General features: G+C 45.8%; 1 protein-coding gene across 4 annotated transcripts in view; it reads left to right on the forward strand.

Annotated features, from left to right (window-relative positions):
* IDE (insulin degrading enzyme) overlaps positions 1–26,234 on the forward strand; it is a 97,200-nt gene that overhangs the window by 63,243 nt on the left and 7,723 nt on the right. For 3 of the 4 annotated variants that reach the window (XM_084763802.1, XM_084763805.1, XM_084763804.1), the window contains exons 14-24: positions 249–331; positions 4,661–4,805; positions 7,633–7,743; positions 8,464–8,584; positions 10,355–10,446; positions 11,246–11,357; positions 16,051–16,218; positions 19,019–19,291; positions 20,876–20,937; positions 25,023–25,095; positions 26,012–26,079. In XM_084763802.1, the coding sequence (XP_084619928.1) occupies positions 249–331; positions 4,661–4,805; positions 7,633–7,743; positions 8,464–8,584; positions 10,355–10,446; positions 11,246–11,357; positions 16,051–16,218; positions 19,019–19,291; positions 20,876–20,937; positions 25,023–25,095; positions 26,012–26,079 (1,308 nt within the window). Of the gene's footprint in view, positions 1–248; positions 332–4,660; positions 4,806–5,282; positions 5,428–7,632; positions 7,744–8,463; positions 8,585–10,354; positions 10,447–11,245; positions 11,358–16,050; positions 16,219–19,018; positions 19,292–20,875; positions 20,938–25,022; positions 25,096–26,011; positions 26,080–26,234 lie in introns of all 4 variants that reach the window. The other variant, XM_084763803.1, reaches the window with a different exon arrangement.

Here is a 26,234-nt window from a genome sequence, read left to right on the forward strand (position 1 = left end):
GGAACCGATGTCGCCCATCTGTCTTCTCCACCATGCTCTCATCTCCCTAGGGAGGGACACAGAGGGCTGGCTTCTCTCTGTCACAGGGCCTGGCAGTCTGTTCTGCTCGCTAACCTGGGTGCCTCAAAGTTGTCTAGCAGCAACCTTCAGAACAGCGCCCTTTGTCCCTTAGCGTGAAGAGGGCTTTGAGTGGATACTTCTGTGCGATTGATCTCTGCTTCCCTAACCAAAGTGTTTCCCTGTCTCAGGATACAGCCATGAGTAAGCTGTGGTTCAAACAAGATGACAAATTTTTCTTGCCGAAAGCTTGTCTCAACTTTGAAATTTTCAGGTATGTAATTGAATTTAGCCAACCAACTTAGAAAATCAACAGTTATGTTTTTGTCGTTTTCTGTTCATAAGCATCCATGTCTTGAAGTAATAACTGCTGGATTTCTCCTAGACAAGAAAAGGCTGTGAAGAAGTCCTGAGAACCAGGGCTCATTCTTCCTTGCAGTAGTGAGCATCCCTTTCTAAAGTGATGCATGTCAGCTCTTAGTAGGAGGGTCGTCTTAGCCGTCAGGATTTGGGGATCTGGAGAAGTCAGAGGTTTATCCAGAAGGTTCGTTAAGGAAAGACATGATAATTAGAATGTTTTCATTGGTTCATTTTAAAATTTTAAAACTTGCTCAGGGATATATGTGCACACATACCTGTGTGTCTGTGTGTGTTTAAATATGTGCTCAGGGATGTGTGCATGGGTGAATAAATAAATACTTTGTGTGTGTGTGTGTGTGCGTGCGTGCGTGCGTGCGTGCGTGCGTGCGTGTGTGTGTGTGTGTGTGTAAGTGTGTGTAAATGTACACATGAGTGTGTTTATACACAGAGAGGAGGGAGATAGGTTTCCTCGTGTAATGACTTGGCCTTTCCAAGGGGTCTGTGCATGGAGCCTTCTCGTGGTTATGAAGCGGAACTCAGGGAAGAATCTTCAAATGTAAGTTAACCCTTTAGAGCAGCAAAGCCCGGAGAACACCAAAGACACTGAGCCAGGATAACTGAGTTGCGTTTACACAGTCCTGACCCTCACATGTGTGTGCATTTCATGGTCAAATATTGGTGTCTTAAATCGCTAAGTCTTAGAGTACTGTAGAATAATGTAAGCACACACAGGCTGGCTGTTCTCCTGCCTCAGCCTTAGTGTTGCATCACACATGCACACTAACTACCACACCTGGCTCACATTCTTAATTTTATATTTCTAAAACTCAATGTAATAATGTTCAATTTCATTTAAAAAAAAAGTCTTCGAGTTTTACATTCTTCAAATGGCAAAGCATGAAATTAAAGAGATACTTTAAATGTTTTGGAAAAGGAAATCTCTAAATAGGAAGGTAATATTTCACAAACAAATATCTTAAGATGGTAGGGATATGAAAATTATTCCATACTTTTAGGTGTACATATTTTCTAATCTATTTTGAACTTCCTACATAGCAGGGAGTGACTTTTGTCTGTTTGTTTGTTTCTTTGGATTGGTGTTTCTAAGGTTTTTCTCACTTACGTGAATATATGATTGTGTAGGAACATATACACATGCAGGTAGGGACCCTCGGAGGCCAGAGAGGTGTCAGATCCTCTGGATCTGCAGTTATGTGTAGTCGTAAGCCACCTGGCATGGATGCTGGGAGTTGAACTTGGGTCCTCTGGAAGAGCAGCTGGCATCTCTAACCTCTGACCCGTTTCCTGGGTTCCTAGTTTAGTTTTTTGAGGGAAAGTTTCACCTTAGCCAAACTGGCCTGGAACTCAGCCTGAAGCCCTCAGACTGATCTCAGATTCTTGATGGTCCCCCTGCCTTAGCCTGCCGAGTGCTGAGATTACAGACATGAGCTACCATGCTGTCATGAGGGACAGTGTTAATGTTCTAAGTAGCTTGTCCTCATTTCCCCGTTGCTTGCTGGGATTATTTATAATCATTTCTTCACAATACTTTTTGAGAAACTATTTACCATTTTTCCTCTGATCTGCTCAGCACAAATTTATCTCCCTTTCCTGATCTTTTTTTTTCCCCCTCTCGAGAATCACTGTTAGTTTTATTATACATTTGAATAGAAACTGTAAGCACAGTAGTGGTCCCATGTGCCTTTAGTCCCAGCACTCGGGGTGAGGGGGGAGTGGGCAAGAGGCAGGCGGTTCTCTTGAGTTTGAGCCTGATCAACAAATCAAGTTCCAGGACAGCCGGAGCTACACAGAGAAATCCTGTCTTGAAAAAAACCAATAAGTAGGGCTGGAGAGTTGGCTCAGCAGTTAAGAGCACTGCCTGCTCTTCCAGAGGATCCGGGTTCAATTCCCAGCACACACATGGCAGCTCGCAACTGTCTGCAGCTGCAGCTCCAGCTCCAGGAAGTCCAACACCCTCACACAAACATAAATACAGACAAAACACCAATGCACATGAAATAAAAATAAATTTATAAAAAAGAAAAATCAATAGATAGATGAATGAATGTATGAATGAATGAGTAGTATATGTGTGCTATTTGTGTTCTTTTCATCTTTTCAGAAATAGGATTAAATTATGTATACTTGCCGGGCGTGGTGGTGCACGTCTTTAATCCCAGCACTCAGGAGGCAGAGGCAGGTGGATCTCTGTGAGTTCAAGGCCAGCCTGATCTACAAAGTGAGTCCAGGACAGCCAAGACTACACAACCCTATCTCACAAAACAAAACAAAACAAAAATTACATATACTTAGTCACAGCTTTTAAGACCCTGTGGACCATATGTATGTGTATAATATCTGATTACAATGTATTTGAGCCAGAATCTACCTAGTCCGGTGGAATCGTGATGTTTCATAAAGTTTAGGCCTCCTCCAGTGCTCCAGCACACAGCTGTATGACCTGGTATTTTAGGCCACTTGTAATTCTCTTCTCAGCTTGAGTCATATGGCACTGAACCACTGATCTTGGCACTCCCGACTCTCAGCCCCACCTGACGAAACTCTAGTTGCCAAAGAGCTGACTTTATCCTGGCCTTACTTTTATTTTGATGGGTTGGTTCGTGTTCTCTCTCTCTCTCTCTCTCTCTCTCTCTCTCTCTCTCTCTCTCTCTCTCTCTCTCTCTCTCTCTGTGTGTGTGTGTGTGTGTGTGTGTGTGTGTGTGAACACCTTAAGTTTAAAGCTGCCCATTGCCTAAAGAGGATTTGTTATGGCATACAATAACTGTAAGAAAATGAGTCAAGATCAGAGAGATGGCTCAGCAGGTAAATGTGTTGTCTCAAGCCTGATAGCCTGGGACTCACATGGTAGGAGAGCACTGACTACCACAGTTAACCTATGACTCTTATATGCATGCCATATAATATATAATAGATGTGTCCACAAATAGATAAATATGTATTTTTTAAAAGAGAATTAACATCCATTTAGATTCTCCCCCCCCCCTTTGGTTTTAATTTTCCAAGTGCCTAAGCATTTTTCTGTAGCTTTGCTTTATTCTTAGCTTGGATAAAATAGTTGGCATCACTCTCCGTATGTAGTGTGGTGCGGTGTAGTCACTGGGCTACAAATAGAATGGAGCACATTCCTTGGGTCTGGAGCAGTAGTTATGAAAATCCTCCTGTCCACCTGCCAGATCTCCCCGAGCCTAGTCCCGCTGCGTGAGGGCAGGCCCAGCTGGCCCTGTTACCACCACAGCCTGATTTTTGTTCCCTGCCTCCTACCCACTATTATGCACTAGGTTTTCCATCCCATAACCATACTGCCACCTGGCGTATCAAGTTTAAGCTTATTACTTGTTTCTTCCAGTTAACCATAAGCCCTGAACATTCGGGGATTTCTGCCTGAGTTGTTCCGCGTCTGCTCTCAGTGCCTAGAGAGACGCACTGTAGAGAGCGTGTAATAACACACATTATTGATTCATGGCTCGTTGCTTGGTGCTGATAAAGGTAAGCAGTGTTACACAGTCAAGTAAGAAGGTTTTTAACTTTCATTTGAATCCCAGACTCCGCTGCTGCCAACCCAGGTGCACTGGGGGAAATAGCTTCCTGTCTGAGAGATGGAAAGGCGATGCGTGGTTCTAGTTAGCTGCTATATGCTGCTGTTTGTTTCTTTTCTTTTCCTCCACTCCCACATAAGTATTTTCCTATTGTAATTCCTTTTCTAATTCTAGATGCAGCTGTGTGATTGACTTTATTAATGTTCCAGTAGCACTCTAGTGCTAATATTGTCACAGTTCTTTTCCGTCGCTTTCTTTGAAGGTCAAACAGAGTGCACAGGTTTTCCTGGCTCATGCTTTTATACTCCAGGAGTGTAGCTTGCTTGGAGAGAGAAGACGCGCCGACGCCCGAGCAGCTCAGCCGGTCATGTCTCCTCCCAGCGGAGGAAGGACAGCTGTGCAGTTTCCCCTTCCCTGCTCCTACCTGCCAGTTCTCCTGCACCATCTAAGAGGATCGGTTCTCTGTCCTCCCTGCCACCGGTGCACACGTGTTGTGTATTTCTCACATCCTCTTTCCTAGGCCTTTTTTTTTCCTCCTCATGACAAAAAGAAACAGATTCAAAAAATTCACCCATCGCCTCAGGAAATTACATAAACTAATATTCAGTTTCTTCACCCGTCTCAAAGGCCACAGCACATTGGGAAATAATAAATCAGCTCTTTTTACTGTCAACATTTTCTTCCAGCCCATTTGCGTATGTGGACCCCTTGCACTGTAACATGGCCTATTTGTACCTTGAGCTCCTCAAAGACTCACTCAACGAGTATGCATATGCAGCAGAGCTCGCAGGCCTGAGCTATGACCTCCAAAATACCATCTATGGGATGTATGTAAGTACCCATGTCTTAGAGCCTTCCAACTCATCAACATTTTTTCTATTGATTTGATGGAAGCGTTTTTAATTGTGGGTATGAGTTTAATTTCTTTAAAAAAAAATTTAGAGCTTATCGTATTTTCTCTTTATTTAATTATCTTTTATTCTAACATTCCACTATTTACCATCCATAGTATGCAGTTTCCGTGATTCTTTTTTTTTCCCCCCAACATCTTTCTCCAGAATGCCATATTTTTCCCCTCAAACTAAATTGTGCTCAGTCTAGGTTTAGCTCCCAGACATTCTGTGTCTGAAATCTTGAGCTTCAGAAAAGCAGAATGAAGTCCTCTCCCTGTGAAGCGGGAGGCTGGCCTACCCTGTCCTTAGAAGGCAGAGCCTGAGGCTGCATATCCATACTCTTCCTGTTTCTCTGTTGTCGTGCCCCCCGTCTGAGGTATCAGAGCATCTCTTTTGTTTTTTTTCTTTTTGTTAGTCGCTACCTTTATGCTGATCCTCTCCATTGCAACATGACATACCTGTTTATCAGGTTATTGAAGGACGATTTAAAAGAGTATACATATGCAGCACGCCTGTCAGGTTTGAGCTATGCCATTGCATCAGGGATGAATGCAATACTTGTAAGTAAAACGCCAGCCGGAGAAAAGGCACCACACTGTTGAAGCTTCCTATTGAGCTTGGGAAAACTATTAACTTCTGCATCTTTAAACAGCAAGGTTGACGGTTTTCTTCCTTGCACCTTTTAAATGACTGAAAGAATCGAATTAGCATTAGCCCACTAATAAGTGACTGGGAGCACACGGTGCATCTTGTGCACATGTATGGATGTGCATGTCCTGTTTGAGATGTTTAACCCACTAATCCTAAAGCATGTTTTCCTCCCCGTGTATTTGAGTCCTTTCCTAGTTGCAAGTAAAGGCTACTCGTTGTTATTGTGGTGCTTGGATTTTACTAAACCATTAGCATCTTTTATGTCTATGGACAGCAGTAGAAACGTCCTATGCTCAGATCCATCTGGAGGTGTATTTTGTGGAATGTTTCATTAACTGTTTTACGTTTACCTACGTTAAACCTACCCTTGATGATAGCTCACTTTCAAATCAACATCCATTTGGTGTACACATTGGTTCTCACGCACCTTGAAAGCACACGTTTAGTAAAAACTGAGGTGAGAGCATGTCCCAAATCTTACACAAGAAGGTTTTAAAATTGCGTTTATTTTGCAGTAGTTTTTATTTTTTATTTTTATTTTTTTACCAAAATTGTTTTTCAGGTAGGTGTTGTTTAACGTATAAGAATACATATAGTTGGGCTGGAGAGATGGCTCAGAGGTTAAGAACATCGTCTGCTCTTTCAGAGGTCCTGAGTTCAATTCCCAGCAACCACATAGTGGCTCACAGCCATCTGTAATGAGATCTGGCGCCCTCTTCTGGTGTGTTGCCATGCATGCCGGCAGAGCAATGTATAAATAATAAATAATAAATAAATCCTTTTTTTAAAAAAGAGTACATATAGTCTAACCATTCTCAGATTCCACAGATTGAGCCTCAGAGATCAAGTTAGCCACAAATATAACAATAATAGTCTAGCTGGGCATGGTGGCACACACCTTTAATCCCAGCAGAAGCTTTTGAAGCAGAGTTCAAGGAAGCAAGTCCAGGACAGCTATGGCTACACAGAGAAACCCTATTCCCCCCCCCCCCAAAAAAAGTAATAGTTTATTTTGTTTTTCCCTATTGTCTTTTAGCAGCATACTAGCTTATATTTGTGATAAAACAATTTCTGATAGCTGTTACAGTTCATATGGCATACAGCATGCTTTCTATGGTCAAGGACATCTGCCCCTGCCATGGTTCTTGGCTGCCACCCCTCACATGCAGCCTATGCCACGTAGCTCCAGGGGCCACGCCCAGAGATGCAATTGCAGCCTTTCTCGTCCTTGCTCTCCGAATGTGAGGCTCTCCGAGGCTGTTGAAGTAAATGATTCTAAGGCGAAATCTTTGTAGTATATACAATATATTTTCCTACAGATTTATTTGCCATTGGTGTTTGGAACATCAGCAGAACTCATGAATAGCAGGCAGTTAGGGCTGGGCTTCCTTGCTGGCCAACCCTGAATAAGAACAGCATTAGGCTGTGGAATATAAAATGTTTCCAAAAATGTTTTTTTTTTTTTCCCTAGAGAGGGAGGCAGGAAGTTGAGATATGGTCTTGTTGTGTGACTAGCCTGGAACCAGCTGAGTAAACCAGACTGGTCTGAGATACAGGGCTGCCTCCTTCCCAGTTACATCGAGCCAGAGCTGATTATTTAAATATTTCTGAACAGTGTTGGGCCGTGCCCAGCAGATAGGTAACAGTCCCCTGTGATTTTTGGCTTCTTACTTCATTCATAAAAGTATCTGCTCTACTATTCATTAGAGAGTCTTTCTCATGACAAAATGTAGGAGCTTTGGGTGTTACTCCCTGAGGGAGCATATGCTTAGCATGGCCCTGGAGTTCAGTCTCCAACACCACAAGGGAAAAGATAAAGCTTAAACTCGCTCTGTAATTCAGCTTGGTGCAGTGAGAACCGAGCGCTGTGGTATGGTATGTGCCGCTGTAGTGTGGCATCGGGTGAGCTTACCTACTGTTGAATTGATTTGGGAAAGGATGTTATTTAAAAGGAAGATAATCAGTGTAAAATTGAGCTTATTGAGTTCCTTGTTTTATTTCCTACTTAATGTGTCTAGTATTGGGATTTTGAAAGTGTTTTTAAAAATCAAGCTTAAGGTGAAGCTATTGGATGTTTTTTTTAAGAGTTTTGACATCTTCAACTCTTTCTGTAGCTCTCAGTGAAAGGCTACAATGACAAACAGCCAATTTTGCTAAAGAAGATTACCGAAAAAATGGCTACTTTCGAGATTGACAAAAAGAGATTTGAAATTATCAAAGAGGCGGTAAGTCTTCTAACATGTTTCTATACATCTTATTAATAGTTATTGTCATTAAAAAATAATTTATTTTCATTTATGTGCATTGGTGTTTTGCCTGCATCTATGCCTGTGTGAGGATTGTCGGATCCCCCGGAACTGGAGTCATAGACAGTTGTGAGCTGCCATGTGGGTTGCTGGAAATTGAACCCTAGTTCTCTAGAAAAGCACCCAGCGCTCTTAACCACTGAGCCATCTCTCCAACCCCTATATTTGTCATATTATAAAAATTGCCAATACTGGAGAGAGGATCTTAAGAAAGCATTCACGATCCTGGTGCAGTTCTCTCACCTCATCGTTGCTAAATCCCATGTCTACTCGGAGAGTCGAGCCCACTGGTATACGCCTGCCTGTCAGCTTCAAAGGCTGCCACAGTTGCAGGACTGACTCTGGGGAAAGCTCCAGAAACATTAAGAGACTTTGTATAGTTTTCATCTCAGACGAAGGTGTGCTGTGTAGACAGAGGGCTGCCTGCCGGAAGAACTTGCTTACTTTATGGGACACCTTGTAGGGCTGATGTTTCTTCTACTGAGATCCATGTCGATACATACTGTTCCTAATTATAGAGAAGAGGCAGAAGTAAATATCCTTGACTTCCAGTCACACAGAATTTATGGAAAAAGAACTTGGATTGTAGCTGATTGAGTTGATTTTGAAGGTTAACGAATCCATGTTTCCCTTCCCTAGTATATGCGATCTCTTAATAACTTCCGGGCTGAGCAGCCTCACCAGCATGCCATGTACTACCTCCGCTTGCTGATGACCGAAGTGGCCTGGACTAAGGACGAGTTAAAGGAAGCGCTAGACGGTGAGACTCCCTTCTGCTTAATTTCCACCCTGAGTCCAGTCATTCTGTGGTAAGGCGGGGAGCGAGAGCTTCAGTATGGTCCAGGGACATTCACCCAACCGCTCACACACGCAGCCCTGCTTGCAGATTAAACAGTGAGCACTTAGAAGGGTTTCTGGGTCAGGGAGGCCTAAGCAAAAAGATCATTTCGATAGCGGTGGGGTGGTGAGTGTTAGAGAGGGGGTTCGCAGGGCAGCGCGGTGGGAGCGGACTGTCTCTGAGTTCTGCAGTGGCTTGCTGCACAGTGACTCCAGATAAGACTTGACAGCCTTCAGGTGCGTGTGTGCGTGTGCGTGTGCGTGTGCGTGTGTGTGTGTGTGTGTGTGTGTGTGTGTGTGACCTTTAAAATTAAGATAGTTGCACATACTTTTGGACTGAAAGATAACATCTGTAAAAATGCCTGGCCCATCATAGAGATTTAATTAATTAACTTAATTAGTTCCTAAAGAAGAATCAATACATGAAAAAGGAATGTGAGAAGGAGGAAGATTACTACTGGGACACTGTAGTAACAAATGCCACAGGCAGTGTCCACCTACAGATGCTAAAATTAATTAAAAAAAAAAAACTTTGAGGGAAATCCAGCCAGTGAGAAATGAGATTGCCCCGTGGATATAGGTGCTTGCCACAAATCCTGATGGCTTGAGTCAGATCCCCAGGGCCTGTGTGGTAGGAGGAGGGAACTGGCTCCTGTGTGCTGTGCTCTGCCCCCTGCATTCAACAACACCACTCTCCACCCTGGACCTCCACACACACTAGATAAATGAATAAATAGTATAATAAAAACTTAAAAATTTGAGGGAAAGCCATATTCGTACAATCTCAAGGTTCCCCCCCCCAAACAGATATTTATTGGTTATAATGGGAAAAATTGGCTCTGGTGGGCTTTGGTAATGGGCACTCCCAAATTACTTGTGGGACATACAGGAGCCATTCCACCATTACCTAAAGAATAGAATAGTACATTTACAGTGAAAATATCTGGCAGACACCACCTTAACCAGGTAGTTTGAAATAACGTATCCAGTGCCGTGGCTTACCCACCTTGTGCACCCATTTGACGCGCATTGCCTCTGTAGTCCACCTCCCTGCTGCTGCATGACTAGAGTTTCATCTGGAGAAGACAAGAGATAAATGGAGTTCTGAGGGACTGTCTCCAATGAGAGGACATAAAGGGTGTGTGACAGCTAATTGCAATATAGGATTATAGATTTGATACTGTACAGGAAAAGGACATTGGTGTAAAAACTGAAGTCCAGGGCCAGGATTAATGGGACACACCTTAATCCCAGTACTCTGGTGCAGAGACAGGGGAGTTCAAGGCCAGCCTAGTTTATTTAGCAAGTTCTAGACCAGCCAGGGCTATGTAGTAAGACCTGTTTAAAAACAAACAAACAAACAAACAAAAAACCCAAACAACAAAAAACAAAACTCCAAACAGTATTGTATCAGCTGGGAGTGCAACTTGCCTAGCATTTACAAGGCTTTGGCTTTGATCTATAGAACCTCAAAAACCAACAAACACCAGTGTCCATCACTGTTGATAGCTTAGGTCTGACAATCATATAGAGGCTATTGAAAGATGGTAACACTAGACAAACCTGGGTGAACGGCATAAAGGAACTCTGGCATCTTTGCAAGTATCTTATAAACCTGAAATTATTTCAAATACAAAGTTTTGTTTGATTTTAAGTGTATGCGCAGATCTTACTATTTCTTTCTCAATTGCAGATGTCACCCTCCCCCGACTTAAGGCCTTCATACCTCAGCTGCTGTCTCGGCTGCACATTGAAGCCCTTCTCCACGGAAACATAACCAAGCAGGTGCGCGGTGAAGCTTTAGCCGTCTTCTGTGGGTCGCTAGTTCCTCTCTTCTGTCCCAAGACTTAACCGGTGCACTGCTAAGTTAACTGAGGCTCGTGGCTGTCTCTGCTACTGTTGCCTGGCTTTGCAATCAGGGAAGAAATGGGACTGATTCTCCGTCCTCGGTAGGCCCTCATAGTGCAGAAATCAGGCAGCCTGCATCCGAGCCCTGACGCTGCCGCATGCCAGATGTATGCTGTTATGAAACTGTGCCGCCTTGACTCTGCCAGTCAGAGTAGTAAGAACACTGGCTTATACAACACTACAACATTTCCACATCCGTCTTTCTCAGGAGCCCTCACTCTCTACCACTCTGAATGTGGCCTCCAAAGCAGTATGCCCAAGGCCAGATGCTCGCTCGGGTTAAGTTAACTCCTAGGTTAACTCTTCTGTTTGGCTTCTGTGGTCAAGATCACTGGCATGGGACTAACTGTCTTTAGAAATGCCTTTATTCCCTACCGCAGTTCTATGTGGATGATTGCTTGCATTTCTGGGTTTTTTTTTTTTACTACTATGATATTGATTGGCAAATGCAAAATTTTTAACCGTTTGAATAGGAATAAATGAATTTAACATTTAAAATTCTGTTTTTATAATCATCTGAACCACTTGATTTTATAAGTATATTTTTGCCATTGTAATGGGCTGTCTAATATGCTGTTTTGATTTTCACAGAATGGATCTGCTTGTGGTTTTTGTTGTTGTGGTTGTTGTTTGTTTTTGTTTTTATAATGCACTATGGTATGTCTTTTTGCTCCAGGCCGCATTAGGAGTTATGCAGATGGTAGAAGACACCCTTATTGAGCATGCTCACACCAAGCCTCTCCTTCCAAGCCAGCTAGTCCGGTACAGAGAAGTTCAGCTCCCTGACAGTAAGTTGAGATGTTGTGACTTTGAAAATAGACTGCACCAGCACTTGGGAGGCAGAGGCAGGCGGATCGCTGTGAGTTCGAGGCCAGCCTGGTCCACAAAGTAAGTCCAGGACAGCCGAGGCTAACACTGCGAGACCCTGTCTTGAAAAACAAAACAAAAAAAAAGAAAGAAAAGAAATTGGACTGTGCTTACGTAGTAATGTGGCTCATTACAATGAGTTGAATACACTTAGAAAATAATATATGGCTTCATGTGAAAGATCTATAAGAAGGAGCTGGAGAGGTGGCTGAACTGACTGTTCTAGAACAATTCCCAGCACCTGTGTGGCAGCTCACAATAGCCTGTAATTCCTGTTCCAAAGGATCTGAAACCCTTACACATACGTACATACATACATACATACATACATACATACATACATACAGCCAATGCCAATGTACATTAAATAAATTATTTTTTAAAAAAGACTCATAGGAAGCCTCTGTTAGTTATAGAAATAGGATTATAAGTGGGTAATTTTTGCCAGGAAATTCTGTGATTGGTGAGCTGTGTACATGAAATTGAAGGTAGGCAGTAATTAGAGGAAACTGATACGGGAATTGACTTGCATATAGAGGAGTCACAGAATAAAACTATTGTGCAGCTGGTGAGATAGGAACTGTGAGGGCTGGAGAGGTGGCTCAGCAGACAAGATCCTGTACTCTTCCTGCTATTCCTGGAGAGGACCTGACTTTGGTTCCCAGGACCCGTGTTGGAGACTTAAACTCACCTGTGACTCCAGTTTCGGGAGATCAGATGCCCTCTGGCCTCCATACCTGTGCTCATGAGCACCGACACACACACACACACACACACACACACACACACACACACACGTACAGTAAATCTTGCTGTGCATAGTGGTGTACTCCTTTAATTGCAGCACTTGGGCATGTGGAAGCCGTTGGATCTCTGTGAGCTCAAGGCTGGGCTGCTACATGCTTTCAGGCTAGCCAGGGCTATGTAATGTGAGTCTTGTCTAAAGGAAAAAAAGAAAGGTGGGCTGTACGTGTAGAGCGCTGCTAGAGTGCTGCCTATCGCACATGAAGCCTTTGGTTTGATCCTAGCACAGAATAAAAGTGGGTACGGTGGTGCATGTTTATAATCTCAGCACTTTGAAGGTGGAGACAGGAGATTAGATATCAAGATAATGAGTTAGAAACCAGCCCGGGATAAATGTCTCAAAAAGTGAAAATTGCCAGGCGGTGCTGGTGCACTCATTTAATCCCAGCACTCAGGAGGCCGAGGCAGGCAGATCTCTGAGTTGGAGACCAGCCTGGTTTACACAGTGAATTCCAGGACAGCCAGGGCTACACAGAGAAACCCTTTCTCAGCAACAACAAAAAGTGAAAACTGAGCCGGGTGTGGTTGCGCACGCCTTTAATCCCAGCGCTCGGGAGGCAGAGGCAGGCAGATCGCTCTGAGTTCGAGGACAGCCTGGTCTACACAGAGAGACCCTGTCTTGAAAAACAAAAAAAAAAAGTGAAAAATGAGAAGTAAGGAGCAGCTGGCATCATAGCACTCACTAGATGTCCATTGGAATCGTCGCCAGCAGCAGTTTTGGTACCAACATGCTCCTTACGTGTATATTTTTCTAAGGGGATAATATAAGGAAATACTTTTATTTATGTGTTGGGATTTATAATGTCAGATTGTAGTTATATTAACAGAGCTTCTTCTGATAGGAAAACTCAGCGACCGTTGTTTCAGTGTGGACACCGTAACGGGGACGTACCAGACAAGAATGAGGGCAGGGATGCTTTTTGGTGTTTCCTGTGCATCCATTATCTGTGTCCCCTGCTCACAGCGTTTACTTCCTGAAATGGTGCTCTCTTCCCCACCTCTCGGGGTCCTATGCCTGCGCTCTCTTCCCCTTCCCTGGCCTATCATACTCCTGTTTTCATCTTTGCACAGCTATGACACAATACCCAACATAAGATCTGGGGAGCAGTTAATTTTGGCTCACGGTTTAGGAAGTGTCAGGTCACAAGCAGTTGGCCATTTGCTTTTGTACTTAGAACAAGGTAGTGTATCGTGGTAGCAGCACGTGGTGAAGGAGTCGCTCACCTCATGACAGCCAGGCAGCCAGGGTCCCCACAGCCCTTTTGAGTGTGTTCTCAGAGATTGACCTTTCTTCCCCTACACCCCACCAAATGATAAAGCTTTTACCACCTTCCAGCAGTGCCTAAAGCTGGGCCCGAGCTCTACAGGGCTGGGGATGTGGCTCAGTGTTAGAGCATTTGTCCAGTGTCCCCAAGACATGGGCCGCGCTACAACATCCACTAAGCCTTTTCTGATAGTCTCAGCTGGACTACCTGTGAGTTCTCCTGAAAACGTTGAAGCTCTCCGCACTTTCACTCTTTGATGTGGATTAAAGGGCATCACCATTTTGTGAGAGTATACATTCCTTTAAAGCCTTGAGTAGCTACTAAAGCGCCTCGGACGTGTTATTACTTCATTCTGTCGAACACAGCTAGCTGCTCTGCTGCTGTGCATGGCCAGTCATCACGAAGCAGGTAATGGTTCTTAAGTGCTGCCTCTAGCGTGTTCCTCAGTCACTGCAGGCGTGGCAAAGAGGAAGACTTAGAATTTCTGAGCAAGAAGCATCCTTTGGGCTGAGCGTGCACGGTTCTGAGGTTGGGCGTGTGGGGTGTGTGTGTGTGTGTGTGTGTGTGTGTGTGTGTGTGTGTGTGTGTGTGTTCCTGAGTTCAAGCCTCAAACCAAAAGGAAAAAGAAACTGCAGCTTTTACCTTCACGCAAAGTGATCCGGTCTAGAAACAGAGTTTCACAGTGAAGTTTCCCGTGCCTCTTCCTTCTCTTCCTCTCTTAGGATCCTGTCTTTTGCCTCTTGATTGCTCTGTCAAATTACCTCAAGCTCAGAAATAGCACAGCTTACATCCCAGTCTCAAAATGAAGGTGTTAGAAAATAACTCAGCTGATCAGATGTGGTTGCCTTAAGTAGCCCTGTGCTTGATTCTCCAGGGGAGGCATTCGCAGCTGAAAAGCAAAGTCTTATGCACTGTGAAGGAGAAAATATTTTGGGATATGTGTAGAAAACCGGAAAAGGAAAAGATGGGGCTTACAGCCCACGAACCCTTCCTCCTCTGATGAGAAACAGCATTGCCAGTGTACATCAGGAAATGGTTCCTGTTTTGTTTTTATGGTTTTTGGTTTTTTGGGTTTTTTTGTCTTTGGTTTTCTTTTGGGACAGGGTTTCTCTGGGTAGCATTGGCTGTCCTGGACTCTTGTAGAGCAGACTAGCCTCGAACTCACAGAGATCCACCTGCCTTTGCCTCCCAGAGTACTGAGCTTACAGGCGTGCACCACCGAGCCCAGCAGGAAATGGTTTCTAAAGCCAAGCATTCTGGCATGTGCCCCTAATCCTAGCACTGTGTGGGTAAAGGCAGGAGAAGCAGGAGTCCAAAGCCAGCTTCAGCTGCAAAGCAAATTAAAGACCAGGCTGGGAACATGAGACCCTGTCTCCAAAAACAATTTTTTTTAATTTAAAAATATTTTATTATTATTTATTCATATGTACATGTGTGTATGTCTGTATATGTGCATTTGCCTAAGGTTAGGGGTGTCCCCAGGAACTGGAGTTACAAGCCGTTGTAAGCTGCCTGATGTGGGTGTTGGAAATTGAACTCAGGCCCTCTGCAGGAACAATATATGTTCTTAGCCACGGAGACATCTTTCCAGCCCCTAAACATTTTTTAAGGAAAAAAAAAATTGCCTGTAGAGTGGGCAGATGTAAAGAGGGTGTCCTAGCACCCATGAGGCAGAGGCAGAAGAATGCCACGGCCAGCCTGGCTGTATTCATGTGCTTTCTGTGGCTATGATAAAACACTGACCAAAACCAAGCTGGGGAAGAAAGGCTTAATCTCAGTTTACAGGTTAAAGTTCAAGGTGAGAGCTTACTGGCTTACTTCTTTTGCAGGACTTACTCAGCTACTTTTCTGTGAGTGTTTTGTTTTTGTTTAAGACAGGGTCTCATAATGTAGCCTTGACTGTCCTGTAACCCGCTAGGTGAACCAGGCTGGCCTCAAACTCATAAACATCACTTTGTCTCTACATCCCTAGTGCTGAGAATAAAGGCACATACTGCCACACATGACTGCTTTTCAGCCCAGGTCTTCCTACGCCTGTGTGGCACCGCGTGGCACAGTAGGCTACAGTATGCTGTCCTCTTCCCCCATATTACCTATCAAGAAAATGCGCTGCTGGGCAATGGCTGCGCACTCCTGTGATCCCAGCATTCGGGAGGCAGAGGCAGGCAGATCGCTGTGAGTTCGAGGCCAGCCTGGTCTACAAAGCAAGTTCCAGGACAGCCAAGGCTACACCAGAGAAACCTTGTTTTGAAACCGCTCCCCCCCAAAAGAAAGTAATGCCCCCCCAGACATGCCCACAGATCAGTCTGATGGGGGTGATTCCTTAGCTGAAATTCCCTCTTCCCAAGTGTGTCTAGATTTGCATCAAATCAATGAAAACTAACCAGCACAGTGGCTTATGTAAAGGCAAGTTCAAGGCCAGCCTCAGCTACGTGGTGAGACTTTATCTCAAAGAGCATAAAATCATAAAGTAGGCAAGTATATCCCTGACTGGTAAGCCACAGGTAGTTTTTTTGAGCCTGTTTTCTTTTTCGAACTTTCTTAGGAGGATGGTTTGTTTACCAGCAGAGGAACGAAGTTCACAACAACTGTGGCATCGAGATCTACTACCAGACGGACATGCAGAGCACCTCGGAGAACATGTTCCTGGAGCTCTTCTGCCAGATTATCTCTGAGCCCTGCTTCAACACCCTGCGCACCAAGGAGCAGCTGGGTGAGAAGGAAGCGGGGCGGGCGGGGGGCTGTGGGGGGGCTGAGGGGGGTCACGGGAGGGGCCACGGGGTACCGGAGACCAGACCGAGCAGCTCTTACTCTCAGCACATGTTTCCCACTTGGAGCGTCACGTGGCATCGTGTAGCAAGCCTGCTCTATTTAGACATATGAAAACCTTGTTTATAGGAGCTGCTTCTAAAAGATGAGCAGTTAACGTCTTGCAGATACAGGCGCTTCTGCTCTTCCTCCTTTCTTTCTGAGGTGAGGCGGCTGGGCCCAGTCTCCTCTTTGTACGCGCTAGGCAAGAACTGTATCCTGAGTCCTGGTGTTAAGGTGATGCTTAATGAGATGGTACTGAATTTCTGTTACATTACCATAAAATACCTTATATTTTAGGGAGGGAAGAAAGAATGCTAAGGGTAGGCTTGTGGGTAGTGAAGTGAGGAACAGGTCCTACCGAGGAGCTTGGTGTTGCCAAGCCTTGAGGGTCTGAGGGCAGGACGCATCCCTGAATCCCAGGTGCAGGAGGCTAAGTGTTTGCATTTTCGGCTCGGTTGGTCTTGGCGATCCTGGCAGGATTGGTCAGTGAGGAAAGAAGTTCCCACTTGGACGTTAGAGGCATTATCCTCAGCTGCTTTGACAGTTTGAGGCCCATCTCCCAAAACCAAACAATAAGAACAAAAAGAAGTTCAGAGAAACCCCCATAATGGCTTAGAAGAAACATTTTGAAAGGATACGAATCTATCTCTCCACATACCCTGTCATGCACGGGGAATGGACACTCCTTTCTTTTCAGGAGCTCAGGTCAAAATGGCTGACCTGTAAAGGAGTAATTATTCTTCAAGGTTCTTAGAAGATTGTTCAAACAGCAAAGCCCCAGACACCCCAGGGCCCCAGAGTCTCTTTAGTGGTAGAGCTGCACAGAGCTGCTAAAGGAAAGAACCAAGAGCTAAGCAGAAGAAAGGCTTGAGAAGTGTTACCTAGCAGGGCAGAGCAGCTGGCTCCCTGTGAGGACGGCTGCTTCCTCACAGCTGGGCATGACACCCAGTGGTTGCTGCAATCTGGGGTGCACAGGGGCTGTTCCACTCTCTGGCTGGCTGTCGTGCCTCAAAGGACACGTTGGTAACTAAGAGTGGAGCCTCCGCATCTCCAAGCACTCACAGGCCAGTATCTAGAGCCTGACCCCAAGGACTGTGCCCATGTGGCTCACGGATGAGAACAGTCCGGGCATGTGCTGAAGCACCAGCTCACTTAGCACACTCTCCTGGTCTGGCGGCACAGCCACAGAGTGTGATTGCTGCTCCTGGGTCCCAATGGGTTCCCAGTGGCACGTGCTGAGTCTGCCACCAGTCATACACTGGAATTCCATCCTGGGAAAGTGGCTTCCCATGACTGCAAACACTGCTACTCAGCACTGTCGAGGCCCAGTGATAGACAAAAGACAGCAAAGACCACCGAGGTGGGCAAGGACAAGGTCTTTGTCCTGAAACTGCTGGACCCAGGTTTGCTCTGGAGCATGTGACGTGTTGACTATATGTATAATGCACCTTCCGCATGCACAGTGGCCAGTGTTAGATGCTGGACGCCATGGGCACATGCAAGTTACGATGCACCAAGAAGGCCCGATGCTACTTGGGCATCACACTGCAAACATCCAATGGAAAGTGACTGCCAAGAAGAATGGGCAGTTGACTGTCCCACCTAGAGATGTGTAGACCTCTTCCCCACAAACCTGTCTTTGTGTCCCATAGAAAAACATAGCATCATCGGCTGCCACAAGGTCATTGGCACCCTGTGGCCAGATCGTGAACCCTGCCTTGCTTTAAGAGTGAGAGCTAGCACTCTTGGCTCCAAGTGGGCAGCTCCTGCAGACCCTGCCTGTGCACAGGCCTTCCGGACCCCAGTGTGGTTCCCTTAGGGAGCCCACCTCTCACAGTGTCAGAACCCAAAGACAAGAACCCATGTGGACTTTTCTCCTTCTGCCTACCAGAGTCTCTATCTATGTCTAGAACCTGACCATGATTTTGTGTGTTGTCGGAATCACTTCTGAATTTGAGCAGGAAGATGCAGCTAGGGTGGCTCTGAGGTAGAAAGAACAAAATAAAATAATAATGTGAGTCTGCAAAAGTTGGGTGGTGGGAGGGAGAAAATGTGCTGGGGGAGGGGTGAGGGTATAAGCACATAAGACCCGGAACCTTCTCCTAGGGCATCTGGGTTACCCAGAGCTGGTCCAGGAATAGATTATCACGTAAATGCATTGTAGGGACCGGTCATGTGGGGCACTTGGATGGTAACGCAGAGGACCCAGGGCCTGGCTAGGGCACATAAGACGCCGTGTGCAGCGATGGGGATAACTGAGAAGTGTCAGAGTTTGAAGGATGACCAGGTCATGGGTTTGTTTGGTTTTATTTTGTTTTGTTTTGGTTTTGGTTTTGGTTTTTTGAGACAGAGTTTCTCTGTGTAGCCTTGGCTATCCTGGACTCACTTTGTAGACCAGGCTGGCCTCGAACTCACAGCGATCCGCCTGCCTCTGCCTCCCGAGTGCTGGGATTAAAGGTGTACGCCACCACGCCCAGCTCCGTTTGGGTTTTTTGTTTTGTTTCGTTTTATTTTTTCTAAGAAAAAAAGTCAGCCTCAAGTTTCTATTCTTCAGAGATTATTCTGTTTGTCCTCAGTAAGAGGACATGGCCGTATTTCTTCAGATGTGAGTGAGCTAATGTAGATTTCAGTTGCTCTGAAAGACTAACAATGGTGTGAGGCCGGGGCTGAGCTCTGACTGGCGGTGTGTGTGTGTGCTGCAGGCTACATCGTCTTCAGTGGACCTCGTCGAGCCAATGGCATCCAGGGCTTGCGGTTCATCATCCAGTCAGAAAAGCCACCCCATTACCTGGAGAGCAGGGTAGAAGCCTTCCTCATCACCATGGGGAAGGCCATAGAGGACATGTCCGAGGAGGCCTTCCAGAAACACATCCAAGCGCTAGCCATTCGCCGACTCGACAAACCAAAGAAACTCTCGGCAGAGTGTGCTAAGTACTGGGGCGAGATCATCTCACAGCAGTACAATTATGACAGAGGTAACTTAACCCTCCATCGTGGCCCGGGTGTGAAATTGGACAGCGTGAAAGCCGTTCCATGGGGTGCTCGTTTTGTAGGTCTTTTTAGAATGTTGTTTTAATTTTTTAATGTAACACCAGTTTCCTGCTTGAACCTGTCCTCTGGCCTCTGTTTCACGTTAGTTTCACTGTTTCTGTCAGTGTACCCTGAGACTCTGAGCGCTGACACAGGAGTGTCTATTTCCCATACGTAATTTGGGGGGGGAATGTAGCTTAAACTTCCAAAAGGTGGGCCGGGTCTGGTGGCGCACACCTTTAATCCCAGCAGAGGCAGAGGTAGGAGGATCTCTGTGAGTTCGAGGCAAGCCTGGTCCACAAAGAGGGTCCAGACCAACCAAGGCTATGCAGGGAAACCCTGTCTTGAAAAACAAAAACCAAGCAAACAAACAAACAAAACAAAAGCAAACTTCCATAAGGCAAGTGCTGTCCCCACACAGTTCTGAGGTCTCCAGAGACCTCACTGCTTTCAGATGGAGAAGAGCCTCACCTTGACATCTCCTGGGTATCCAACTCCTTTCCCATTGCATCTCAGAGGAGCCAGACTGAAGTAGAGTCAGGAAATGGCTTTATTCCTTTTCTGGCACCACCAAGCAGAAGTCACTGTTTGTGACTTTTTTTTTTAACCTATAGTTTTTGGTTTTTGTTTTGTCCTAGTGAAACAAGGTCTCACCTCATAGCTTTGGCTGGTCTGGAGCTTGCTGTGTAGGACTGGGTTGGCCTCAAACTCGTAGAACTAGCCTTGGCGTCCCAAGTGCTGGGACTGAAGGCGTGCACCACGGTGCGTGGCCTTTACCGGTGGTTTCCCTGGCAGTTGGATCTACTATTAATGACATCAGTGGTTTCCATGTTTGAACATTTACCATCTGCCTCACATAATTTGTCATATGTCATTTTCTTGATTGTGATTCTTATCTTACTAAAGTGGTTGTTTCCTTCAACCTCCAGATAAGGAAACTGAGGTTTAGAAAAATCAAAGTGACTGGTCCCAAATCTAGTATCACCCTGGATATGAGTCAAGCCTGGTCCCCAGGCTTGTTTTTTCTTTTGATTTGATTTTAGTTTTTCCGAGACAGGTTTTTCTCTGTGTAGCCATGCCTGTCCTGGGACCATGCTGGTCTTAAATTTACAGAGCTCTGCCTGCCTCTGCCTCCCAAGTGCTGGTGTGTGCCACCACTCCCGGCTCCCACACCACGTTTTAGCTACTGTAGCACAATTACTTTATTTGGAATCTGTCCCCTGCCCACTTAGCCAGCAGGTGCTGACTTTAAGACTCAGATACCTGGGCTGGAGAGAAATGCAGCAGGTGAAAACACTTGCTGCTCATCCTGAAAACCTAAGTTTGGTCCCTGGAGCTCACAGGTGGAAGGAGAAACCCAACTAAAAGCCGTGCTGTGACCATCGCACAGACACGCAAATAAATGTAGAAATCTTTAAAACTGTAGGTACCCAACAGGCTTAAAGTGAAGAGCATTGCCTTTCAGTGCAGTGTTTTGGACTGTTTAGTCTATAAAATATTTATAAATTACTGCTTGGTTACCTTTTCAGATAATATAGAAGTTGCATATTTAAAGACACTCACCAAGGGCGATATCATCAAATTCTACAAGGTCAGTGGATTTGTTATCTAGATTTGCTTTATTTTCTGACTAATATTTATGTATTCAATGTGTGCGGGTGCATGTGTGTTGGGATCAGGATAACTTGCAGAAGTAGGATCCCTCCCACCTGTGGGGCCCCTGGTTGTGGGACCTGGCAGCAGGCACCTTTCCCCACTATTGGTTGATAACGAACTTGCTGTACTGTGTATTGCTGCTCTGAACTTGTTCCGACTGGATTTATGAAGGTGTTTTTGTAGAATTACGGATTTTGAACTGTTACTGAAATGAGGAGTGTAAAAAGAATAAGTGTGTGTCCTAGTTATGGTTGTCACTGCTGCGATACATGACCAAAGCTGGGGAGGGAAGGGATTATTTGTCTTGTATTTCTGCATCACTGTTCGTCCCTGAAGGAAATCAGGGCAGGAACTCACACAGGCCAGGAGCCTGGAGGCAGGAGCTGACGTAGAGGCCGCGGAGGGATGGTGCTTACTGACTTGCTCCCCATGGCTTGCTTGCTCAACCTGCTTTCTTATAGTACCCAGGACGACCAGCCCAGGGGGTGGCATTTTCTCAGGTGTGGTTTCCTCCTCTTAAATGACTCTACCTTGTGTCAAGTTGACATAAAACTAGCTAGAATTTCAAATGCCACAATAGAGTTGTACTTATTTGAAGTGTCACACATTCTTTGAAACTTGTTGGGAGCTTTCATTTGCATAAAATATTTTTGGGAGCCTGGTGGTGGTGGTGGTACATGCCTTTAATCCCAGGACTCAGGAGGCAGAGGCAGGTGGATTGCTGTGAGTTTGAGGCCAGCATGGTCTACAAAGCAAGTCCAGGACAGCCAAGGCTATACAGAGAGACCCTGTCTTGAAAAAAAAAAATTATATATATGTATGTATATTTTCGTGCTCGATCCTAAGATAAGGAAAAGAACACCCTCTATTGTCTACCCACTTAGCCTGGATTGTGTTAGTGATTATGACCTTTCTGGTTAGGAGCCATGCTCTCCCCGTGCTTGTAGCTTTGCGGAGCAGCTGTCTACAGTGCCATTTTCCAGGCCTCCATTATGGGTGCCAGCACAGATGCCAGCAATTGCAGTTCTCTTTAGAGTGATCACGTGAGCAGTGAGGCCGGCCCAGTCACATCTCCAGTGTACTAGGGCTTTCCACCCCCGTTTAGTTCATCCCCGGTGGTGCTGTGGCATCCCTGACTTGGGAGCTCCACAGAGGAAACTGATTATTTGAGATTGTACCCAGTCATTATACCACCAGCCCCTCATCTGTAAAGCCACAAAGCTGCTATTTTCTGTGTATGCAGAAAGGTATTAGCGAAGTTCATGTCGCCTTAACCATCGGAAAGGGAGACTGTGGAGGTGGATGGTGGCCTTAGTGGTAAAGTGATTACTGTGCAAGCAGGAGGGCCCCCAGCACCCATGTTATAAGCCGGGCGTGGTGGTACATGCCTGAATCTCATGCACACACAGCAGGAGGCTAGGTCTCAAAACAGACAGACAAAAGATTTATTGTTTTGTTATGTTGAGAAGGTGTTGGCTTGTGAGTGAAGGCGCTCGTCGAGAAGGGAGCCGCAGAGCTGGAGCTGCAGGCAGCTGTGAGCAGCCCGATGTTGGCACTGAGACCTGAACTCGGAGCCTCTGGAAGAGCACTGTGCACTCTTAAGCACTGCACTCTCTCTCCAGCCCTTGTTTTGCTTTGTAAGACAGGGACTCATTCTGTAGCCCAGGCTGGCCCTGAGCTCACAGGACTTCTTTTGCCTCCGCCTCTGAAGTGTTGTGTGATTATCGCTGCACGCGCCTGCCACGCCTGGTCTGAACGTGTGTTTTTGAGTCATGCATGAGGTTTGGGCCATTTTGGAGGTAGAACTGGATGGCCAGACTAGTAACTTCAGTTGCCTTGGTGGAGGAAAGCCGCTTTCTCTCACTGCGCCTAAACCATTCTTGTTCCTTTTCAATGATAGCCTTTGAATATGTTTATATATAAAAAACAAAACTTTGACTGGACATTTAACCCCAAGTGGCGCTGTGTCCTTGAAGAGCCAAAGCAAGTGGTGAGAGCAGTCAGGTGGAGGGTGTATGTTCACTGTCCAGCTGTGCTGTCGTCTCATGTGCTGTCTTAGGTTGGTCTCAGTCCGTCATTGACCCCGTAGGGCAGCAGCCGGATCAGACCGAGTACTCAGATGCCCCCTCCCCAAACTGGTAGATCTGTGACTTCAAAGTCACCTAAGCTTTGAAGCCTCAGTTTCCTGACCCACTAGGTAGAGGGTTTTTGAGTGAGGTGTGTGGTTGCTGCTCAGTGACACTTTGTCAGAAGGTGAGCAGGGCGTGGTGGTGCATGCCTGTAATCCCAGCGCTCAGGGAGGCAGATGCGGGCCAATCTCTGTGAGTTCGAGGCCAGCCAGTGAGGACAAGTATTTGTTCTCGGTTGCTTACAAATGAGGCCCGTCACATTCAGTTCTGTCTGGGTTCTCAGAGCATCATCCTGAAGCCTTATTAGTCACACCTAGTCACAAAAGACGACATCCCAGTGCAGCCTACAAGAATGCCTCCAGAAAGGATGAAATATTGCTTTTTTCTACATATGCTGCTGTTTACTTAACATTATAAGTAACACCTACTTATTGAGTTTGTGAAAATAGTGATTATAGAACTGACTCACTCTCGGATTTAAAAATGAGAGTGTTTATACCAACTTATCCAAGGGTAGAGAGATTTGCTCTACTACCCTCCAGCTAGCATTCTGCAGGGTGCTAATAGACACCTGGGAGAAGAAGCTTCACGATCATGTGAGCTTACATAGCCATAGAGTCATTAGCATTTTAAGTTCTGTAGCCTGTGTTCACTTTCTCTCAACTAACAGAGCACCGGCTTTATGATAATCATCCAATCACAACTGTGGAGTGGATTTGCTTTGTCTCATAATCTTTTTTCCTCTGCGAAGATGACCCATTACATCAGCTAAGGCCTCAGATGAGGCTTTGTCACAGTGTTTATCCCTTTGGCAAAAGCAATAAAGGTCCAGCATTAAGGAAAGGCCAAGAGAAACTTTCCCTTAGCTCTGCCCCTAGCCTCATACTGATGGCATTGGAGGCTGTGAGCAAAGGGAATCTTCCGCGCTGTTGAGTAAGGCATTTCTGTCCTTGAGTCCACGTCATTAAAATAAGCAGCATCATGACTTCCTAAGAATGAGGGGGGCGCGTGCAGGGGATTGCTGGACTCACTGAGTATTGCTTTCCTAGCCCCAGGATAGATGAGAAGGCACCGCTTACCCATGGACCCCTAGTACAGAATCTGAGAAAGTTCTTAGAGGAAAAAAAGGGTCAGGATTATCTTGGGTGATAATTACTAGAGGAACTAGGCATGGTGACACAGACCTGTGATCATATCACTGGGTAGGCTGAGGCAGGAGGATTGGAAGTGCAAGGCCTTCCTGAGCTGCATAGCAACACTCTGTCTTGGAAGGAAGGAAAGGAAAGACGGACAGACAGAAGGAAGGAAAGAGTAGAAAAAAAGAATCGTTTATGGTCTAAACGTGAGGTGGCTCGGCAGCTAAAGGTGCCTGCCATAACGCTGACCCCATACAGTAGGTGGAGAGGATATCATACAGTTGTCATCTGACTTCCGCATGTATGCCTATCTCCCACAAATAATAAATCCAAGAAAAATGTTGAGCCAGGCATGGTGGCACACATCTTTAATCCTAGAATTTGCTAGGCAGAAGTCGGTAGATCTCAAGGCCCGTCTGGTCTGTATAGTTAGTTTAACTATGAGTTCGAGCAAATCACTTAATTACTAATCCTTGGGCTTAGTTTTCTCATCTATAAAATGGGAATAATTCTTGGCAGTGTTAGGGGTGGGTATATAAGCCAGTGGTGGAACATTTGCCTGGCATGTGTGAGTTAGGTCTTGACTGCCTCCTTGAATCTTCAGAGTGAAGCTGTGTGAGGGAAAAGAAAGAAGAAAGCTTCTTTTCATATCTAATTGTGGTGGCTGATTCCTCAGGTCCCAGAGAGAACTTCATTTTCAGTTTCTTAGCAGCACACGAGAATGACTTTGGCCTTTTTTTTTTTCCCCCAATTAGGAAATGTTGGCCGTGGATGCACCAAGGAGACATAAAGTATCCGTCCATGTTCTTGCCAGGGAAATGGAGTCTTGTAAGTATTGGACATTGACTTTCTAAAAATTCTATTCTTAATCCAATATTGAGCCATATGACGGCTGTCTGTTGCCATAGTGACTCGCCTTACAGGGAAAGTGAAGCTATAAGCAAAAGGATCTGCAGCAGGGTCTGTTCTGTTGAAGCCGAGGTTAAAGGGGAGGGAAGGGGAAGGGGAAGGGAGGCGGCGAAAGCTAGGACCACCAGGTGGCAGTGCCAGTCTGGGCAGCAGCTCCCAGATTGGCTTCAGGGAATGGCTGCAGGTGGCAGGGGAGGGGTGCTGTCTGCACAGTCCTCTCTTGCTTTTCCAGGAAGTCAGAGCCTCAGTCTAATCAAATCAGATGTGAGCACTAAAGCTGCTGAGGCCGAGGCTGTGTCACCTCATGAAGTCACTGTTGAGCCAGGGCTTGGCACAAGCACTCAGGCCTTGCAGCAAGCAGCTTGACAGGACCTGAAAGGGGTGTTAAGGGCCTGGTATGGTTTGTTCTTTGAAACAAGCTTAGTTTGTTTTTGTTTTTGTTTTTGTTTGAGACAGGGTTTCTCTATGTAGCCCTGACTGTCCTGGATTCACTTTGTAGACCAGCCTGGCCTGCAACCCACAGAGATCCGCCTGCCTCTGCCTCCCAAGTGCTGTGATTAAAGTGTGCGCCGCCACCACCTGGCGTTGTTGTTGTTGTTATTTCCATTGCTCATGTTGCCAGCTGTAGTTGTGCACACCTTTAATCCTAGCACTCAGGGAGGCAGAGGCAGGTGGATCTCTGTGAGTTTGAGGCCAGCCTGGTCTACAAAGTGAGTCCAGGACAGCCAAGGCTACACAGAGAAACCCTGTCTCCAAAAAATGAAAGGGGGGGGGCGGGGATTGCTCTTGTTGCAGGTGTGAGTAAATAAAGAATAAAACTTGGGTTTTCTTACAGGTCCTGTTGTTGGAGACTTCCCCTCTCAGAATGATATAAACTTGCCTGAAGCACCACGCTTGCCACAAGTAAGAAATGTTAGGCTCTGCCAGAGGCCTTCCTACTTAAAGGAGTTTGTTCTTCAGAACACACGAGAGCCTGGAGGTTCAGGTCACTAGTGTTGGAGCTATTTTAGGTCTTCACAGGTGTCTGTCACTCAGCCCCTGCCCCGTCCACCTGTGTC

The sequence above is a fragment of the Acomys minous genome (assembly GCF_964271855.1).
Source record: "Acomys minous genome assembly, chromosome: 2".
NCBI classification, from domain to species: domain Eukaryota; kingdom Metazoa; phylum Chordata; class Mammalia; order Rodentia; family Muridae; genus Acomys; species Acomys minous.